Genomic DNA, 17,741 nt, shown 5'->3' with positions numbered 1-17,741 from the left:
TAAAAAATAAAGATATATCAATAAATAATTTTCAGAAATGCTTTATTATAGGGGCACCTGGGTGGCTCAGTTGGTTAAGCATTTGACTCTTGATTTTGGCTCAGGTCATGCTCTCATGGTTCATGGGATCGAGCCCCGTGTCAGGCTCTGCACTGACAGATTCTCTCTTCCCTCTTTCTCTGCCTCTCCTTCTCTCTCTGCCCCTCCTTCTGTCTCTCTTGATAAATAAGTAAACATGTTTTTATATTTACTATACTTATTATACTTATTATAATTAAAGTATCAAGGTTGGTCTTTTGACTGTTATCTCAAACCCATTTGTCACCTCCTTTGTCCGAATTATTGGAGATAAATAGTGTCAGAGTTATGTGTCTTTATAAGATGATACAAAGATAGTTGAAAGCTAGCTTGATTTCCCAAATTCTAGATTAAACCTAAATACAGGCATGCCTCAGAGATGGTGTGGGTTCAGTTCCAGACCACCTCAATAAAGCAAAAATCACAATAAAGGAAGTCAAATGAATTTTTTGGTTTCCCAGTGAATGTCAAAGTTACATTTATACTGTACAGTAGTCATTGAATATGCAATAACATAATGTCTAAAAAAAACAATGTACATACCTTAAGTTAAAAATATTTTATTGGGGCACCTGGGTGGCTCAGTCGGTTAAGCGTCCAACTTCAGCTCAGGTCATGATCTTGCAGTCCATGAGTTCAAGCCCCGCATCGGAATCTGTGCTGACAGCTCAGAGCCTGAAGCGTGTTTCAGATTCTGTGTCTCCCTCTGTCTCTCTCTGCCCCTCCCTCACTCACACTCTGTCTCTCTGTCTCTGAGAAATGAATAAACCTTAAAAAAAATTTTTTTTAAAATTTATTGCTGGGGTGCCTGGGTGGCTCAGTCAGTTAAGCATCTGACTTCGGCTCAAGTCCTGATCTCGCAGTTCGGTTCGTGAGTTTGAGCCCCGTGTCAGGCTCTGTGCTGACAACTCAAAGCCTGGAGCCTGCTTCAGATTCTGTCTTTCCCTCTCTGCCCCTCCCCCACTCTCTCTCACTCTCAAAAATAAACGTTAAAAAAAATTTAATATTTTATTGCTAAAATATGCTGATTATCATCTGAGCTTTCAGCAAGTCATAATCACTGACCACAGATCACCATAACAAATACAAGAATAATGAATAAGTTTGAAATATTGTGTGACATACCGAAATGTTACACAGATACCAAGTGAGCAAATGCTGTTGGAAAAAATGGTGCCAGTAGACTTGCTTGATGCTGGGTTGCCACAAACCTTCCATTTGTAAAAAACAGCGTCTACAAAGTGCGGTAAAGCAAAGCTCAGTAAAACAAGGTATGGCTGTATATATACAGCTTATTGCTCAGAATTATTATGCATAAACAACATTAATGTTCTCTCCTTTATTACAAGAGCATGAGGGACTTCCATCATCACCATGAATGTCGTGTCAAGCTTTCTTTTTTTTTTCAGTTTGTTTTTATTAGCTTGGATGTAGTCACAGAAAACCCAATCCTGCCAGAATTCTTGTACCTCATCTAGAAACTGAGACTGAATCTGTGTGATGTGAACATTCTTATAATTCTATCCTTTGTTGCCCCAGTTATTGCCACAGTATTTCTCATTGTTTGCATCTATTTTCTCTTTTTTTTCCCCCTTTTGTCCATGAAAAGTAAGAGTATCTTACACTGCAGGGATCACTTTTCTACTTTACCTGTGATCCCATCCCTCCCACCTGTGTCCTGACTTTGCTCCAGTAATTATCCTTTCTTGGTATTCCACTTGATCCTTCCTTCTTAATCTAGAAAGATCAGCCCATCCTAAAATAAAGTGCTTTCATACTGTTCCTGCCTCTAGCCCTGTCCTATCATTCTGTTTTCTTCTCAGCTCACTTCCTATAGGAGCAGCCTCAATCCTTTTGCTTTCTGACCCCTTTCCACCTTCAGTCTGGCTTTTGTTTTGCCCTCACCACTCTGGTGAAGCCACTCAACAAGATTCTTTCAGGTTCCCAGATCCCATGACTTCCTTTCAGTTCCCTTCTTTGACATTCCTATAATATTTGAAATTGTTGCTTTCTTCTTTTCATAAAAAACCTTATGCTATCCAGGGGCACCCAGCCGGCTGAGTCAGAAGAGCATGCAACTCTTGATCTTGGGGCCATGAGTAACCTACTCTCCACACTGTGCTATCCATTACCATGGGGACTCGGCTCACCCTGCTTGCCCCAAGACATAGGTGACCTTTTGTCCTTCTTGGGCCTGACAATCCCACACTAGACCACACTTATGTGCGGATGCCCCCTCTTGCACCATCTGGGCTCTGGGCCATTCCCACCCTTGGTATGAACTTCTTCATACCCTTCAGGCTCTGGCATCCCACCCTGTGCTGTTCCTGCTACCCTTATGTCCTCTCCTCCCCAGTTGTGGTCACTGACCTCCTTTGTCCCACCTAATGACTTGAGGAATGAATTTCTTTCAGAAAGGAAGGAAAAGAAGACTTCTTTATACCAGTATGTATATGTTCCATGTTCTGGTTCCACATAACAATTGTGAGCAGTATATTATTGGTTCTATTAGCTTGTTTTGTTTAATTTCAATACTGTATTAGTTTGCTGAGTCTGCCATGACAAAGCACTACAAAGTGAAAAGCTTAAATAAGGAACTTTATTGCCTCACGGTTCTAGAGGCCAGAAGTTTGAAATCAAGGTGTTACTAGGGCCATGCTCCCTCTGAAGATGCTAGGGAAGGATCTCTCCCAGCCCTCTTTCCCAGCTTCTGGTAATTCCTTGGCTTGTGGTAGCATAACTCCAATCTTCACATGACTTTCTCTCTGTGTGCATCGCTTGGTCCAAATTTCTCTAAGGACACCAGTCAAATTGGATTGGGGGCCCATCCTATTCCATTGTGACCTCATCTTAACTAATTACATCTGTAAGAACCCCATGTCCAAATAAGTTTACATTCTAAGGTACTGAGGGTTGGGACTTCAACATATGAATTTTGAGGAGGACACAGTTCAGCCTATTACAGATACCCTGGTACCTAACTTCAGTAATTTGGCATTTTACTCGGAAGAAACTTGAACACTTGGAAGCAAGTTTCTATATTTTGTACTTCTCTGTGATGGCTTTTTAAATATGGTACATAGCTGGTGTTATTATTATTAGTTATTATCCAAACTGTCTCCATATTTACTTAAGGGAATTATGTTTCCATACTTATGAAAAATTTAATGCCTACAGAAGAGTATAATGTAACATACACTCTTCACACAGCCATGAGTTACAATGTTATAATGGTGAAACAAACACATTCCCATAACCCAACTTTAAAAATGAAACAATACAGAATTCTGGATTTTTTAACTTTATGTTTCATGTTTAAGAGATTACACTAAAATTAAGAATAAAACTGAGGGACACCTGGGTGGCTTAGTTAGTTGAGCATCTGAGTCTTGATTTCTGCTCAGTTCATGATCTCACAGTTCATGAGATCAAGCCCCGTCGTTGGGCTCTGAGCTGACAGCTGCAGCCTGCTTGGGATTTTCTCTTTCCTCTCTGCTTCTCTCACTCTCTCTCTCGATCAATAAATAAATAAACATTTGTTTAAAAGAGAATAAATTTGAGGGGCACCTGGCTGGCTCAGTTCCAAGACCATGCAGCTCTTGATCTCAAGGTTGTAAGTTCAAGCCCCATGTTGGGTGTAGAGATTACTTAAATAAATAAATAAAGTTAAAAAAAGAAAAAAGAAGAAGAAACTTGATATGGAAACAATACTGTGTTCTGATAATAAGACCTGATAATTAGTTTACCTCTCTAAACCTCTTACCTGCTCTGTGAATACGGATGATTATGGTTCTTGCCTTTCAGGGTTGCTGTGAGCATTAAATGAGATAATGTACATAAGTCACTTAGTATTAGAACATAATAAATACTAACTGTATTATTCAGTAGAATGAGAGATTAGTATAGAAATTCATATTGTTTTTTTTTTTTTTTTTGAGAGAGAGAGAGAATGCAAGCAGGGGAGAGGGGCAGAGGGAGAGAGAGAATCAGTCTTAAGCGGGCTCCTTGCTCAGTGCAAGCCAGATGCAGGGCTCGATCCCACAACTCTGGCATCATGACCTGAGCCAAACTCAAGAATTGGATGCTCAACCGACTGAGCCACCCAGGTGCCACCAGATTTGTTTTTAATTGGCACTATTTTCCTAGTCATAGCTCTCAGCGTTTCTTCATTATTCTATATTAGTTTTATAATTTTGTCAAAATCTACATAATTACAATTTGAATTTCATAAACTTAATTTGAAAGTACTAAAATTAGACCTGAGAGGATATTTGTCACTCTGTATATGCTTAGAATGATAGTTTCTTCTGTTTTCTTTTTTTAATGTTTATTTTTGAGAGAGAGAGGGGGGGGGAAAGGGGCTGAGAGCGGGGGTACAGAGGATCTGAAGCAGGCTCTGCACTGACAGCAATGAGCCCCATATGGGGCTCAAACTCACCAACCATGAGATCATGACCTGAGCCGAAGTCAGGCACTCAACCAACTGAGCCACCCAGGCACCCCCTGTTTTTAATACATAAAAGGAATCCTTCGTGTTTGAAGGTCTTAAATCCCAAACACTGAATATCAAAGAATAATTTTAATCTAAATTCTTTATACATAGATCTTTAGAATATCCTGTTTTATTTTGTAGCAAATGACTATATATGATTGTTTTTCTGTACTAGCAAGGAAAACCACCAAGTTATTGCCTATTTTGTTAATCCAGACAAGATGTGTTAGATTGTATCTCATAAAATGTCTTTTCTTTCTTTAAGATCCCCTTGGAAAGGACTTCCTGAACTGACCAATGAGAATGGCCAATACTGTCCTTTCAGCTGTGAAACTCAAGCCTGGTCAATTGCTACTATTCTCGAAACGCTTTATGACTTATAGCTGATTCATGGATATGTATGAAGTATGCAATTACTTGTATTATGGAATGCAAGATCAAATATAATATAAAGGGTTTATATGCATAGGCTGAAGTTATTTTAAAAATCTAATTTATATAATAATGATGCCCAATTAGGTAAGACTTTAAAAACAGTGATTTGTCTTTTTCCTTTCTTTTGTTTTGTTTTTAATGTACAGAGAGGTAGCTTTTGATTTGAATCAGGAAGAAAAACTATCATTACCAATGGGATGTTCTTTTGAATTCATGAAGTATTCCTTAATTGCCTAGAAATAAGAGTTTGAAATCCAGAGTTTGAAACAGAAAAGTCATGTAATCTTCCACTTGTACATAAGTGAAAATGAAGTATTAGAATGTAATAATGAAAGAAATGGAAAAGTATCTTCAAATTGTGGTATATATTTTCTTCAGTAATAATACATATTGATTATGCTGTGGTTAACTAATGTTCTCACCTTTTACTATATTATTCCTAGCACCTTCTACACTGCATTCGATAAATATTAACTGAATATTGACTCATGGAATTGTCTACCTACACTGTTATGTTCAGAAAGGATGTTCAGAACACAGATGTTCACTGTGTGGTTTTTTTTCACTAGAATACTAATATGTTTTTAATATAATGAATGCCATAATTTGCTTATGTTAATGATGCATAGGATATATGAAAAAACACAAGCATTTAAGAATTTATTTCCTAAAAATAGTTTTGTAAAATTAATCTTGAGTACGGGTTTCCTACTATGAGATGGTTCACATTCTCGAAATGCACATTGTTGGGCATATTTATGAGAACTTTAAAGAAAAACATGCTATATTAATTTTCTAAAACTTAACAATTATTTTTAGTTTGTGTGCAAAAGTGTATTGATAGATCATAGCAGATACTAGTTTCCTATTAACTAAAACCTACATTGACAAGTTTAGCACTGAGAAAAATCTTGGTATAATAAAAATACAGATATGAATTTAGTAGTTCTCTTGAATTCAATAGAATCATTTGAAAAGTTTTTCATGACCTTAAATCCAAAAAGTCATAAAAGGAAAAAAGGTTTTTAACATTTATATGAGTTAATATTTTTGAATAATACTTATTCTCTAGATGGATTTTTTTATTGTTTACTATTTTTGCCTCAAGAAAACACTTAAATCAGATCATTATACTTTTAGTTGAAAGAAAATAGTTGCAAAAATCCTTTCATCACTATTTAATATTATTCAGTGGTATATTTATAGCTAATAAAATAATGGTACAGTAATACTTTTCTCAGTTAAAGATAACATACCCAACCATCTTAAGTATGATTAAGAAATAAAAATAAGAAAAGAAAGTAAACTAAAACTTTTAGGTAGTAAAAATCTATGAATACAGAAGATATCAAATACCTGTGCTTAAAAGCTCATGTAACTTAATGTATACTGCACAGTCTTCTTCAAAATGGACTGTACTTTAGAAATAGTTTTAACTAGGGGCGCCTGGGTGGCTCAGTTGGTTGAACATCTGACTTCAGCTCAGGTCATGATCTCGCGGTTTGTGGAGTTCAAGCTCCATGTCCGACTCTATGCTGACAGCTCAGAGCCTGGAGCCTGCTTGGGATTCTGTGTCTCCCACTCTCTCTGCCCCTCCCCTGCTCACACTCTGTCTCTCTATCTCTCTCAAAAATAAACATTAAAAATTAAAATAAAAAGAAATAGTTTTAACTAGCTTGCTTTTTTGGTTTCCCAACCTAAAGCAGATTAAATCCTAGAAATTTAAGGAGAGTTGTGATATTAATCTGATCACTGTCTATAAATACATTCATTTCCAAGTTTCCCTTCCTTCTTCATTGCTCAATATATAACTTTCTCTAAGCTTTGCAGTTAAAAGGAATGACATTCCTTGAGAGAGAAAACCATTAGTTATCAAAGGTTGATGCAGTTATGTTGCTCTACTTTAACTTCTATATTAAAGATAGTAAGAAAAATAACTGAAAACCAATGTATTTAATAAAAGCAAGAAGTAATAGTTGACAATTAAATAGGATGGATGGATGGATGGATGGATGGATGGATGGATGGATGGATAGGTAGATAGATAGATAGATAGATAGATAGATAGATAGATAGATAGATAAACAAGTTGAGAACTTCTAAAACATAACCATACTGGGTTGTAAGGCAATTCCCCACCTCAGTAATTTTTAAGGATATCATGTTGTACTAGAAAATTAAGTGGTTGATATTCCAATAAGGAATATTAGGGAAAGAACATTGTGATAACCTGCATGATCTTTTTTAAAGTTTAAGAAGGCATGTTAGACATTATTTTATCAAAGGTAGTTAAAATAATGGTTTTAGACTTTAGAGGCATAAATGTCATTTCACTAAAGAACATCTAAATAGAATGCTTCATTCCTGAATGATGTTGGATGATGTACCATTATATTATGTTTCGGCAATGGTTCTATGCCTTGGTTCCTCACTAATCCAGATCAATCTTACTCTTTAACATGAGAAGTAAGTTTGCCAGTAGAACCAGTATGCTGTGATAATTTAATGTTTCAAGGATAGTTGAGGAAACATTAGACCTGTCATCGTATCTGTGGACAATAAAACCTATGTGAATTGTAATCCATTTCTGATATGTCTTCAACTGCTACATCTAGTAAGAAATGTCATTTTTATGTCTGTGTGCCAAGAAAATAAAAATATTTTCTAAAGGACTATATTTTGCTTTCATTCCATTATTTACCAGTTAACTGATCTTTTGATGCCACTACCATTTATTCAGGGCTTGCTTATTTGGGGTATTTATTTTTGGGTGTTTATTTTTTGCAGGATGTATGAGGGCAGAAAGAAAAAGAAGAATTTTAGGCTGTTTGGCAATGTGTTTAATTAGCCAAGTTGAAATTAGGAGCAAAGCATACTTATTTTAAAATTTTGTTTTACTTACTTCTAAGAGACAGAGCATACGCAGGGAGAGGGAGACACAGAATCTGAAGCAGGCTCCAGGCTCTGAGCTGTCAGCACAGAGTGTGATGTGGGGCTCGAACTCACAAACTGTGAGATCATGACCTGAGCTGAAGTCAGGCGCTTAACCAACTGAGACACCCAGGCACCCCAAAACATATTCTTGATATATAATTAGATTGGTTAGCAACTATACACTTTCCTGGTACTTCTTGACACCTTTTACTCTACCATGAACTTTTTATTTACCTTTCATCAATTTGCTAAAAGGCAAATACCATAGGCTAGGATTGATATAATGTAGATGTGTGCTTCCTGCAGTGGCCAGAAAGATTGTTTCACTTTTAATTATAATATAAGAATAACACCTAGTGGGGTGCCTGGGGTGACTCAGTCAGTTAAGCGTCTTGACTTTGGCTCAGGTTCATAAGAGTTTGAGCCCACATCAGGCTCTGTGCTGACAGCTCAGAGCCTGGAGCCTGCTTCAGATTCTGTGTCTCCCTCTCTCTGTTTCAGCCCTGCTCATGCTCTGTCTCTGTCTCTCTCAAAAATAAATAAACATTAAAAATTTTTTAAAAAAGAATAACATCTAGTGACCAAAGTTGATCCATTTAGTCTTTGCCTTAATTACTTCATTTTTCCTGCAGATATATCTCTTTATCTTCAGATAAAAAATAATATAGAAATCCAAACTTCTATCAAACAGTTTTTATGAATGAATTTGTCAAACTGATCAATGTGCCAAAATAATAAACTGAAGCACATTGTTTAGTTTGGGTTTTTTTCCATTTGTATTAGCCTTGAACTATTAAGGAATACTGATACTTTATCATTTTGGCTACAGTTTTTTCTTAATATTTTCCTTGGCTTTTTTTTTTTTTTTGGTTAGAAGTATTTTGTTTAACTTACAAAAAGCATTTGATTTTTCTTTAATCAAGTCTTTTCATGTTTATCTTTGTGAACTCTTCAATGTCTTCAAAATTTAATCAACTTCATTTAATAATTTAATAAGCTTTTTCTTCTGATTTAATATTTAGTGTTTTATAGCAGTGTCCAGTAATGAGGTGAGACATTACTTGGGTTTTTTCCAAATTGTTATATTCCAAACTCATGAATTGAATATGACTGGTAGTGATTCCTTTTTTCAATTATTTAATTTCTGGGATATACTATTGAAATTATTTGTGCCGTTCACTCATTTAACTATTATAATATTTTGTTTTAATATTTTTAGAGTTATTTCTTGCCAATCCCCTACTCTCCTTTCTTAGAATCCTGTTTTATGTACCCTCCTTTGTTCTTCTTAAGTATTTCTACATATCTGAAAAGTATTCTCTTACTATTTTTACTAAACGTATACTCACACTGTAAGTTAATGAGATTAGAACTGGCATTTACAGTATTTAATCTCATCTAACAACATCCAAAAAAATTTTTTAGCTTGCTGAAATTCTTACTGATTTTTATGTTTTTTGTTGCTATTATGTACATAATCCATTTTGGTTCAACTTAACAGCCAATTGGAATAACAAATTCAGACTTGGGGCGCCTGGGTGATTCAGTTGGTTAAGCATCTGACTTTTGGTTTTGGCTCAGTTCGTGATCTCACTGTTCGTGAGATTGACCCCGCAGCGCAGAGCCTGCTTGAGATTCTCTCTGTCACTTTCCCTCTGCCCTTCTGCCACTTGCTCACTCTCTCTCAAATAAATAAACATTAAAAAAAAAAAAAGAGTCATGCCCTAAGTCACACAACACATAAATTACTGAACCAAGACTCCACCCTTAGTCTTCCTACTACAACTCCCAAAGATCCTCAAAATTGAAGGTTTCACAGTTCTTGCCATCATCCATCCATAGATCAAGCATGGCTATTATCAGTTGCCACCTGATTATAGAAATCATTAGATCTTGCTCTATTTAGGTCTGGACATAATCCCTTATCACCCGATCAAAATGCTGTATCTGCAGTCATCTGCCTTAATAAGGTAACTGATCTATTTCTGGCTAAATATTCAGACCCCAAGTGCCAAGCATTGGTTACGTTACACAACTTGGATACATTTGCAAATATAGGTGAGGCAGAAAAAAGACAATAAGGATAAGAATGGTTAAGAGATGGCCAACTGTCAAAGTTGCTACATGAAAATTTTGGTAAGAAGTTAGAATTCACTCTCAGGCATGAAGAATACTAAAGGAAGCAGGCTATATCTATGGAAGTTTACCAACAAATATGGCACTTAACTCTGCAGATGTTCAATGTTAACATTTATGGTAATTAATGATTTTTTAAAGTGCAAAACTAAGCACAAGTCTTATTAGACACCTTTTATTGTAACATAAAAGTGCTCCAAAAATGACTCATCTTAACTCCACATCACCTTCGATAGTTCACAAAAGTCTCACGTTTACCTGACGCGATTCTCATCTATTCCCCTCTTTCTGTTTGCACTCTTGTCTTATGCTCAGACTAATATAATAATTTCTTTGTTGATCACAACTTACTTTGACTCTCATAGAATTATGAGGAAAATCTCTCTTGAACACTGATTATAACCCATCACTGCTCAGAGGACATTTGGGATCCTCTACAATCTGGCCCAATCTCTTTCCAGTCTTGGTGCAATGACACTTTGCTCTTTCCAAAGCTGATTACTTGCCTCTCTGAGCCTTTGTTTCTTCAACTGTAAACAAAGAATGATGGTAATACTTGGTGCTTGGGTGGCTTAGTCAGTTAAGCATCCGACTCTTGGTTTCTGCTCACGTCATGATTTCACGGTTCGTGAGTTTGAGCCCCACATTGGGCTCTGTGCTGATGTTGTGGAGCCTGCTTGGGATTCTCTCTCTCACTTTCTCTGTGCACCTCCCAGCGAACCCTCTCTCAAAAAATAAAATAAAATAAAATAAATACATAAATGAAATTAAAAATAAATATAAAATTAAATACATAAATGAATATATATATAATATACATATTATATATATTTTTTAATTCTTTTATTCTTTAAAAAAAGAATAACAGTAATACCTACCCTATAGAAAAGTAAAGATTCATGAAGGCAACCTATGGTATATCAGGATTAAGTATGACAGCATGTGGGGCATTGGGGTGGCTCAGTGGGTTAAACATTTGACTCTTGATTTCAGCTCAGGTCATGATCGCAGGGTCATGGGATTGAGCCCCGAGTCAACCTCCATGCTGGGCATGGAACCTGCATAAGATTCTCTGTCTCCCTCTCCCTCTCCCCCTCTCCCATTCATGCTCATGCTCTCTCTCAAAAAAAAAAAAAAAAAGATTGATGGCATGTGACAGAACCCAAATGACAGTGCCCTACATGAGATTGAGGTGCAGAGGTGTGCAATCCAAAGCTAATACACTAATTCCATGGTCATCAGGAACCAAGGCTAGCAACTACTGGACAAAGTACATTCTATCATTTCTCAGGTATAAAGTGAGCTCATTGTCTCCTAGATATGAGCAGAGGTGTACAATAATCTATTCACTTATTTTAATCAGTGGTTTCTCCAAATTATTTTTTCTCTCGACTTTCCAAAGCTTGATCTTGGGAAAACAAGAAGTCAAAGTTCATATTGTTTAAATTCATTGCAAATTTTATGGCTTGGTTGAAATAAGAACAAATTTTATAATTAATAATTTTATATTTAAATTTTTAAAATGTATTTAACACATTAAATTTTAAAGACACATGTCCACTTATACATGGATTTTTTTTTAAGTACAGTACTTTAAATGTATTTCTCTTTTTTTTTCTAAAGTTTATATATTTTTGAGAGAGAAAGAGAGTGCATGCAGGGGAGGAGCAAAGAGAGAGGCAGAGAGAGAGAGAATCCCAAACAAGCTCCACACTGTCAGTGCAGAGCCCACAGCAGGGCTTGAACTCAGGAGCCCTAAGATTATGACCTGAGCCAAAGTCAGACACTTAGCTGACTGAGCCACCCAGGAGCCCCTTCTCTTATTATTTCTTAATAACATTTTCTTTCCTCTAGTTTACTTTATTGTAAGAATACTGTAGATAACATATATAACATACAAAATATGTGTTAACTATTTATGTTATCAGTAAGGCTTCCCATCAACAGGAGGCTATTAGTAGTTAAGATTTTAGGGAATCATGGGGGCCCTGGGTGACTCAGCTGGTTGAGTGTCCAACTTCAGCTCAGGTCATGTTCTCATGGTTTGTGGGTTTAAGCCCCACTCAGGCTCTCTGCTGTCAGCAAACAACCCGCTTCAGATTCTCTGCCCTGCCCACCCCCCTGCCCCTCCCCTGCTCACATTCTCTCTGTCTCTCTCTCTCTCTCTCTCTCTCTCTCTCTCTCTCTCAAAACTAACATTTAAAAATTAAAAAATATATATTTGGGGGAGTCAAAAAGTCATATGCAGCTTTTTAACTGCACAAGGGATTGGCATCCTAACCCCTTTGTTGTACAAGGGTCACAGTTGTACTTGAGCTACACACTTAACAATTCTTGCTGCACACTTAAAATTTATGCACTTTTCTTTCTGTAGGTTAGAGATCAAAAAAAAGTCTCCCCACCTCTGCCATAAAAACCTTTACAGAGCCCTTGTATTCTTTCAATTGCAATTGAACTTACATTTTGTGCTTTACCACTTAAGGTTTTTGAGACCATCTACTGTGTGAAGTAGTCTTTGTTCTTATGCTAAATTTATGCTTATAGAATTATTACTCAGTTTGATCCGTAAACCTGTTTGTCCTAATTATACTTATATAATTAGCTTGAGTTTTATATAGGCTTCTAGCATATCCTAAGTCTTTTCATCTGTAATCAGTTCTCTCTCTTTCTCTCTCTCTCTCTGTCATGTGTGCGCACACACACACACACCCCTTTTTATACATTTCTTTAAAAAAATTAGGACCTAAGTGCTTTATCCAATGTTACACAGATGTAACATTGCCTAGTTCAGAGATCTTTTTCCCATAATTCTACCATATAAGAAAAGAGCTGGGTGCCTCTGGGCAACTTCCCTGATGAATGCTGCCATTTGCCCTCTTGTGACAACAGAGGGTTCTATGTCATTTGGACAAAGGTATAAAATCGACCCTCTGGTGGAGAGGTCATGGAATTCAATAAAGTTAGAATTCACATCAAAACAATATGAGCATTTATTTAAAGTAGTATTTGACTTCTATGGAACGTGGTAATTCTTTTATATTCTAAACAGAACTCCGCAGTTAAAAAGCACTAGTCATTTCTCAGGGTGCCTGCGTGGCTCAGACGGTAAAGTAAGCATCAGAATTCGGCTCAGGTCATGATCTCACAGTTTGTGGGTTTGAGCCCCAGGTCAGGTTCTGTGCTGACAGCTCAGAGCCTAGGTCCTGCTTCGGATTCTGTGTCTCATTCTCTCTCTGCCCCTCCCCCACTTGTGCTCTGTCTCTCTCTGTCTCTGAAAAAATAAATAAATGTAAAAAAAAGTTTTTTTTTAAAGCACTAGTCATTTCTCAAATGTCACAAAAAGCCATCTTAGAAATCTTAGGTACAATTAAGATTTCTCTCTTATTTTTGCCATATTCTTAAATGTATGTTTAATTTTGAAAAGAAGGCCTTTGCAGAGCCATTCTGCAAGCTCTCTGAAGATCCAGGAGTGTTGTACAGGCAGAGATGCGCGGGTCTCTACTGAGGGCGACTCTGGAGGCTGGGCAAACTCGGGCGAGCGCCACCAGAGGGCAGTGTGTGCTCAGCTCACCACCCGACTCAACCACGAACTGCATTGTCCTAAGGCTGGAGGAACCAACTCTTCTACCCTACCAACCTCGGACTTTTGCCAGGTGAAATCAGGATATGTATGCTTTCTTTCAATGTCATAATATATCTAACTATACAGTAAGTTTGATATAAATTGTAAGATATGGACATCTTTCCTGTCATAAACGAAACTTCGCTTTCCTTTTGGATCAATAGTGAGCATAATTATTCTGCTCTACCTTGTCAGTCTTTACATAAACCTTTTCAAATTCTCCCAAACTTCCCTATTGGGGTTGGTGACATTACCCTTGGAAAGGAGTTAACTGATTCTAAAAGAAATGCGATGACTTTTTAACAAATCACTCGGTAAGAGTGCCAATTATGACAATAACTGTCTCTTCACGTTGAAAATGTGAAATTACAAATTCTTCACATTTCCATTCAAGAAAGGGTAATTTCTCCAACTGCTATCATCTCTTTTTAAACAACATAGTTTGGGTTTGTTTTTTTAATTTTTTAACGTTTATCTATTTTTGAGAGAGAGAGACAGAGTGCAAGCAGGAAGGGGCAGAGAGAGAAGGAGACAGAGAATCTGAAACAGAATCTGAATCTGAGCTGTCAGTACGAGCTGGACACGGGGCTTGAACTCAGAAACCAGGAGATCATGACCTGATCTGAAGTCGGCTGCTTAACTGACTGAGCCACCCAGGTGCCCTACCTATGTCTCTTTATCAGCAAGCTCATTCATGCATCCTTATTGAAAAGAAATCCTTTATTTCAGTAACCATTTCTTAATATATATTTACAGCAAATATCACATTGTCCACTTTAAGCTTACACAATGTTACATGTCAATTATATCAGAATAAAGCTGGAGGGAAAAATGAAACCAAGGCCCCAAACCCAAAGTTAAATACTATAATTGTAACAATAATAATTCAAGAGAAGTTTTAATTCAAGAGAAAATTGAAGAGGGTTTTTTTTTTTTTTTTTTTTTTGCAACCAGTAAAGAGATTTTAATTTCACTTTAGTAATTATATGGGAGGGGAAAAAAAAAACTTTACATGAAGTCTCTTTGGATAACAATGTCTACTACAGTATTAAGAGGTAAGGTATTTCTATGTAGCCAGTTTGGGTCAGGATGACAAAATTCCCGCTGCCTTCAAATTATTTCCTACGGTTAGGGGTGGGTAGGATACTGAGTAAAGAAACATGGGAGACATTTCCTCATTGCAAAGTATTTGAAGTTGGAGAGGTTGAAAGGCAAGCTCTGTTTTCTGTAGACTCTATAAAATGTCTCAGCATTTTATATGACTCTGTAAAGTTTAATCTTTTCCCTTTAGTAAACAAAGTAACTCAATCCTGTCCTATTTTGTTCTTAGTCAATTTTGGATGACAGCCTCTCCTACTCAACTCAGAGACTTTCAGGGCACAAGTATCTAGAGAATTTTTTTTAAAAATATGAGACATGACCATACCTAACATATGACAGCTTATTATTAAGAGGAGAGGTCCATAACCTTGGTCCTTTCTTTACTGGTAGCATTCTTAAAACTGGCATTTTAAACCTCTTCAAACAAGTTGTAAAGGAAGAATTAGGCATCTATCCATTTCTGTTTGGTATTGGGAGAAAAGAAAAAGATCCCAGAGGTGTTGAAGGGGTTTTGTTTGTTTGTTTTCTCCTCAAAAATGATCACAAATTGCTCTTGAGTGTCCTTTCTAGTCAAAGTTGGTGTTTTCGAATAACAAAAGTGAAAAAACTTCAGGTCTAACATTGCTTTCATGTTCATGACCCAGAGATTTATATGTAAAAGAAAACAATTGTGAATATGGCTTCGTTTATACGAAGGATAATTCCCTCCTCCTCAATTCTTCTGAATTGGGAATCTCAGGTCATGATTCAAAATCCGGAGCCTGGAAAAGAGCTCTAGAGATTAAGCCCATCTACCCAATAAAGAGTTGGAGAGGGGCGCCTGGGAGGCTCAGTCAGTTAAGCATCCAACTTCAGCTCAGGTCTTGAGTTCCAGCCCCATGTTGGACTCTGTGCTCACAGTTCAGAGCTTGGAGCCTGCTTCGGATTCTGTCTCCCTCCTCTCTCTCTGCCCCTGCCCCGCACACACTCTGTCTTTCTCTCCTTCAAAAATAAATAAACATTAAAAAAAAAAAAAAGGAATTGAAGAAAATTGGAAAAGGAAAGAGAACCATTGGAGTGTAGATGAAAAGGCTGATGTAAGTGAGTCCGATGCTCACCTGCTGTGCATTTATCACCGGCTTAGAGGACTATTTCCATTCTGTGTCAACTAAGTCTTGCTCTGAAGGATGATCCTTCAGATCAAGAATACAGTAATATTTTTCTGAAGTAAAATGAAATTCACAAATCACATTCAAACTTGTGTTTAACCCTAACCTCTAGCAAGAGTTGCTACAAAAAATGCTGACAATGCATTTTAACTCCCTGCAAAATACCTCTCACACTCTCCAGTGAAGATGTCAACATTACTAAGGAGCAATCAGCCAAAGAGAGAGGAGACTTAGAGGAACGTTTATGATCAAAAAATAATTCAGAAAGTAAAAGGTTTGGCACCCACAAATAGAGAGCAGGGAGTTCAAATGAAATAAAGATGGTCATCACCTTCCCAGTTCACCAGAAGCTGGAAGAAAAAAATAAATCCTGAAAAAATAGTAACTAGGATACAGCTCAACATGGCAGACAACATTTGCACCTTGGTCTCCCTTCTCTCCACAGACCAGGGCTACTCAGAATGCTTCACAAGCCAGTGTAGGGAAACAAACAGGGTACTACAGGTCTACAAATAGAGAAGTATAGAAACTGAGTACAAGCACTTAGGAAATTTTGTAGCCGTCTGGCATTGCGTGATCAGACTGATTTTTATCACATTTTTCTGGCAGTTCTTTTTTATTGTATTTTACCAAAAGTATCAATCCAAGATGATTTGGGAGGGAAAGGATTGGTCCATCACCGGGATCATTTGAGAAACTTTGCCCTAGTCGCCCCTTAGAGGAGGTTCAGAAGTATTAGGGCTTATCTTATGTGATCATGGAGAGACCTGCCTTCACGGTCTTAGGAGCCTCCTGGGAACAGATTCTTCCTAAAGGATGAAGAACTAGTTTAATGAACTTGACTCAGTAAAGAATTGGGAAGAACTTTGCCATTAGAGGGGAGCAGCATTTCAAGAATATTTCAGTGGTTATCCATGGACCCTATTTCCATTTTTCTCTGTGGGTATTTAAGTCTGAGTCCTAGAGAGAGACAAGGCTGCAAGAAATGATTTTTCCTATGGGTGCCAGGGTGGCTCAGTCGGTTAAGCGTCCAACTTCAGCTCAGGTCATGATCTCGCGGTTTATGAGTTCAAGCCCCGCATTGGGCTCTGTGCTGACAGCTCAGAACCGGGAGCCTGCTTTGGATTCTGTGTCTCCCCCTCTCTGTGTCCCTCCCCTGCTCATGTTCTGTGTCTCTCTGTCTCTCAATAATAAATAAACGTTAAAAAAATTATATAAAAAAAAGAAATGATTTTTCCTAAATGTAGTGAAGCATCAGGCAACAAGCAACACTAACTAGACACTCCCTCTAACTGCAGATAAAACAAGCGGGGGAGAGGCATTGCATTCCTCACTGCAGACCTCAGTTTGCTCACTTTGCTCATGGTAACTGCCCAATTTAAATAGGAGGTGGAGGGACATATGGTAGCTCAGTATAGAGCTTGAGACTCTTGAACTCAAGGTCATGAGTTTGAGCCCCATGTTGGGCATAGAGCTTACTTTTAAAAAGAAATAAAGAAATAAAGAAATTAAAAATTAAAAATAAACAAGGGGTGGAGGGTCTGGAGCTCCTGAGTTCTGTTTCTAGCTGCTGAAGGGTGGAAGCAGCATTGGAAGGGGGTGTGATGTTTGTAGAGCAGGGACAGCCACTACTGGGAGGCGTATGTACAATTAAGAACATGAGCAATAACAGAAGGAGATCACTTACCAGCCATTGCAGCAACTTGTTCGTGAGAAGTGAATCCCAGTTAAATCGAGGGAGAGTGTATGTGTGTGCGGGGGGGTGTGGGAGTGTGGGGTGTGTGCGGGCACAAAT

General features: G+C 37.4%; 1 protein-coding gene across 1 annotated transcript in view; it reads left to right on the top strand.

The window, feature by feature from the left end:
• Nucleotides 1–7,680, top strand: part of AGL (amylo-alpha-1, 6-glucosidase, 4-alpha-glucanotransferase) — an 85,591-nt gene extending 77,911 nt beyond the window's left edge. Inside the window, exon 34 of the mRNA XM_047869432.1 lies at nucleotides 4,836–7,680. Coding sequence (XP_047725388.1) covers nucleotides 4,836–4,953 — 118 coding nt within the window. The 3' untranslated portion in view covers nucleotides 4,954–7,680. The remainder of the gene's footprint in view (nucleotides 1–4,835) is intronic.
• Nucleotides 7,681–17,741: the final 10,061 nt, after the last annotated feature.

This window comes from Prionailurus viverrinus, chromosome C1 (genome assembly GCF_022837055.1).
Source record: "Prionailurus viverrinus isolate Anna chromosome C1, UM_Priviv_1.0, whole genome shotgun sequence".
NCBI classification, from domain to species: Eukaryota; Metazoa; Chordata; class Mammalia; order Carnivora; family Felidae; genus Prionailurus; species Prionailurus viverrinus.
Note: the sequence above shows the minus strand (reverse complement) of the source record. Positions and strands in the feature narration are given on the sequence as shown.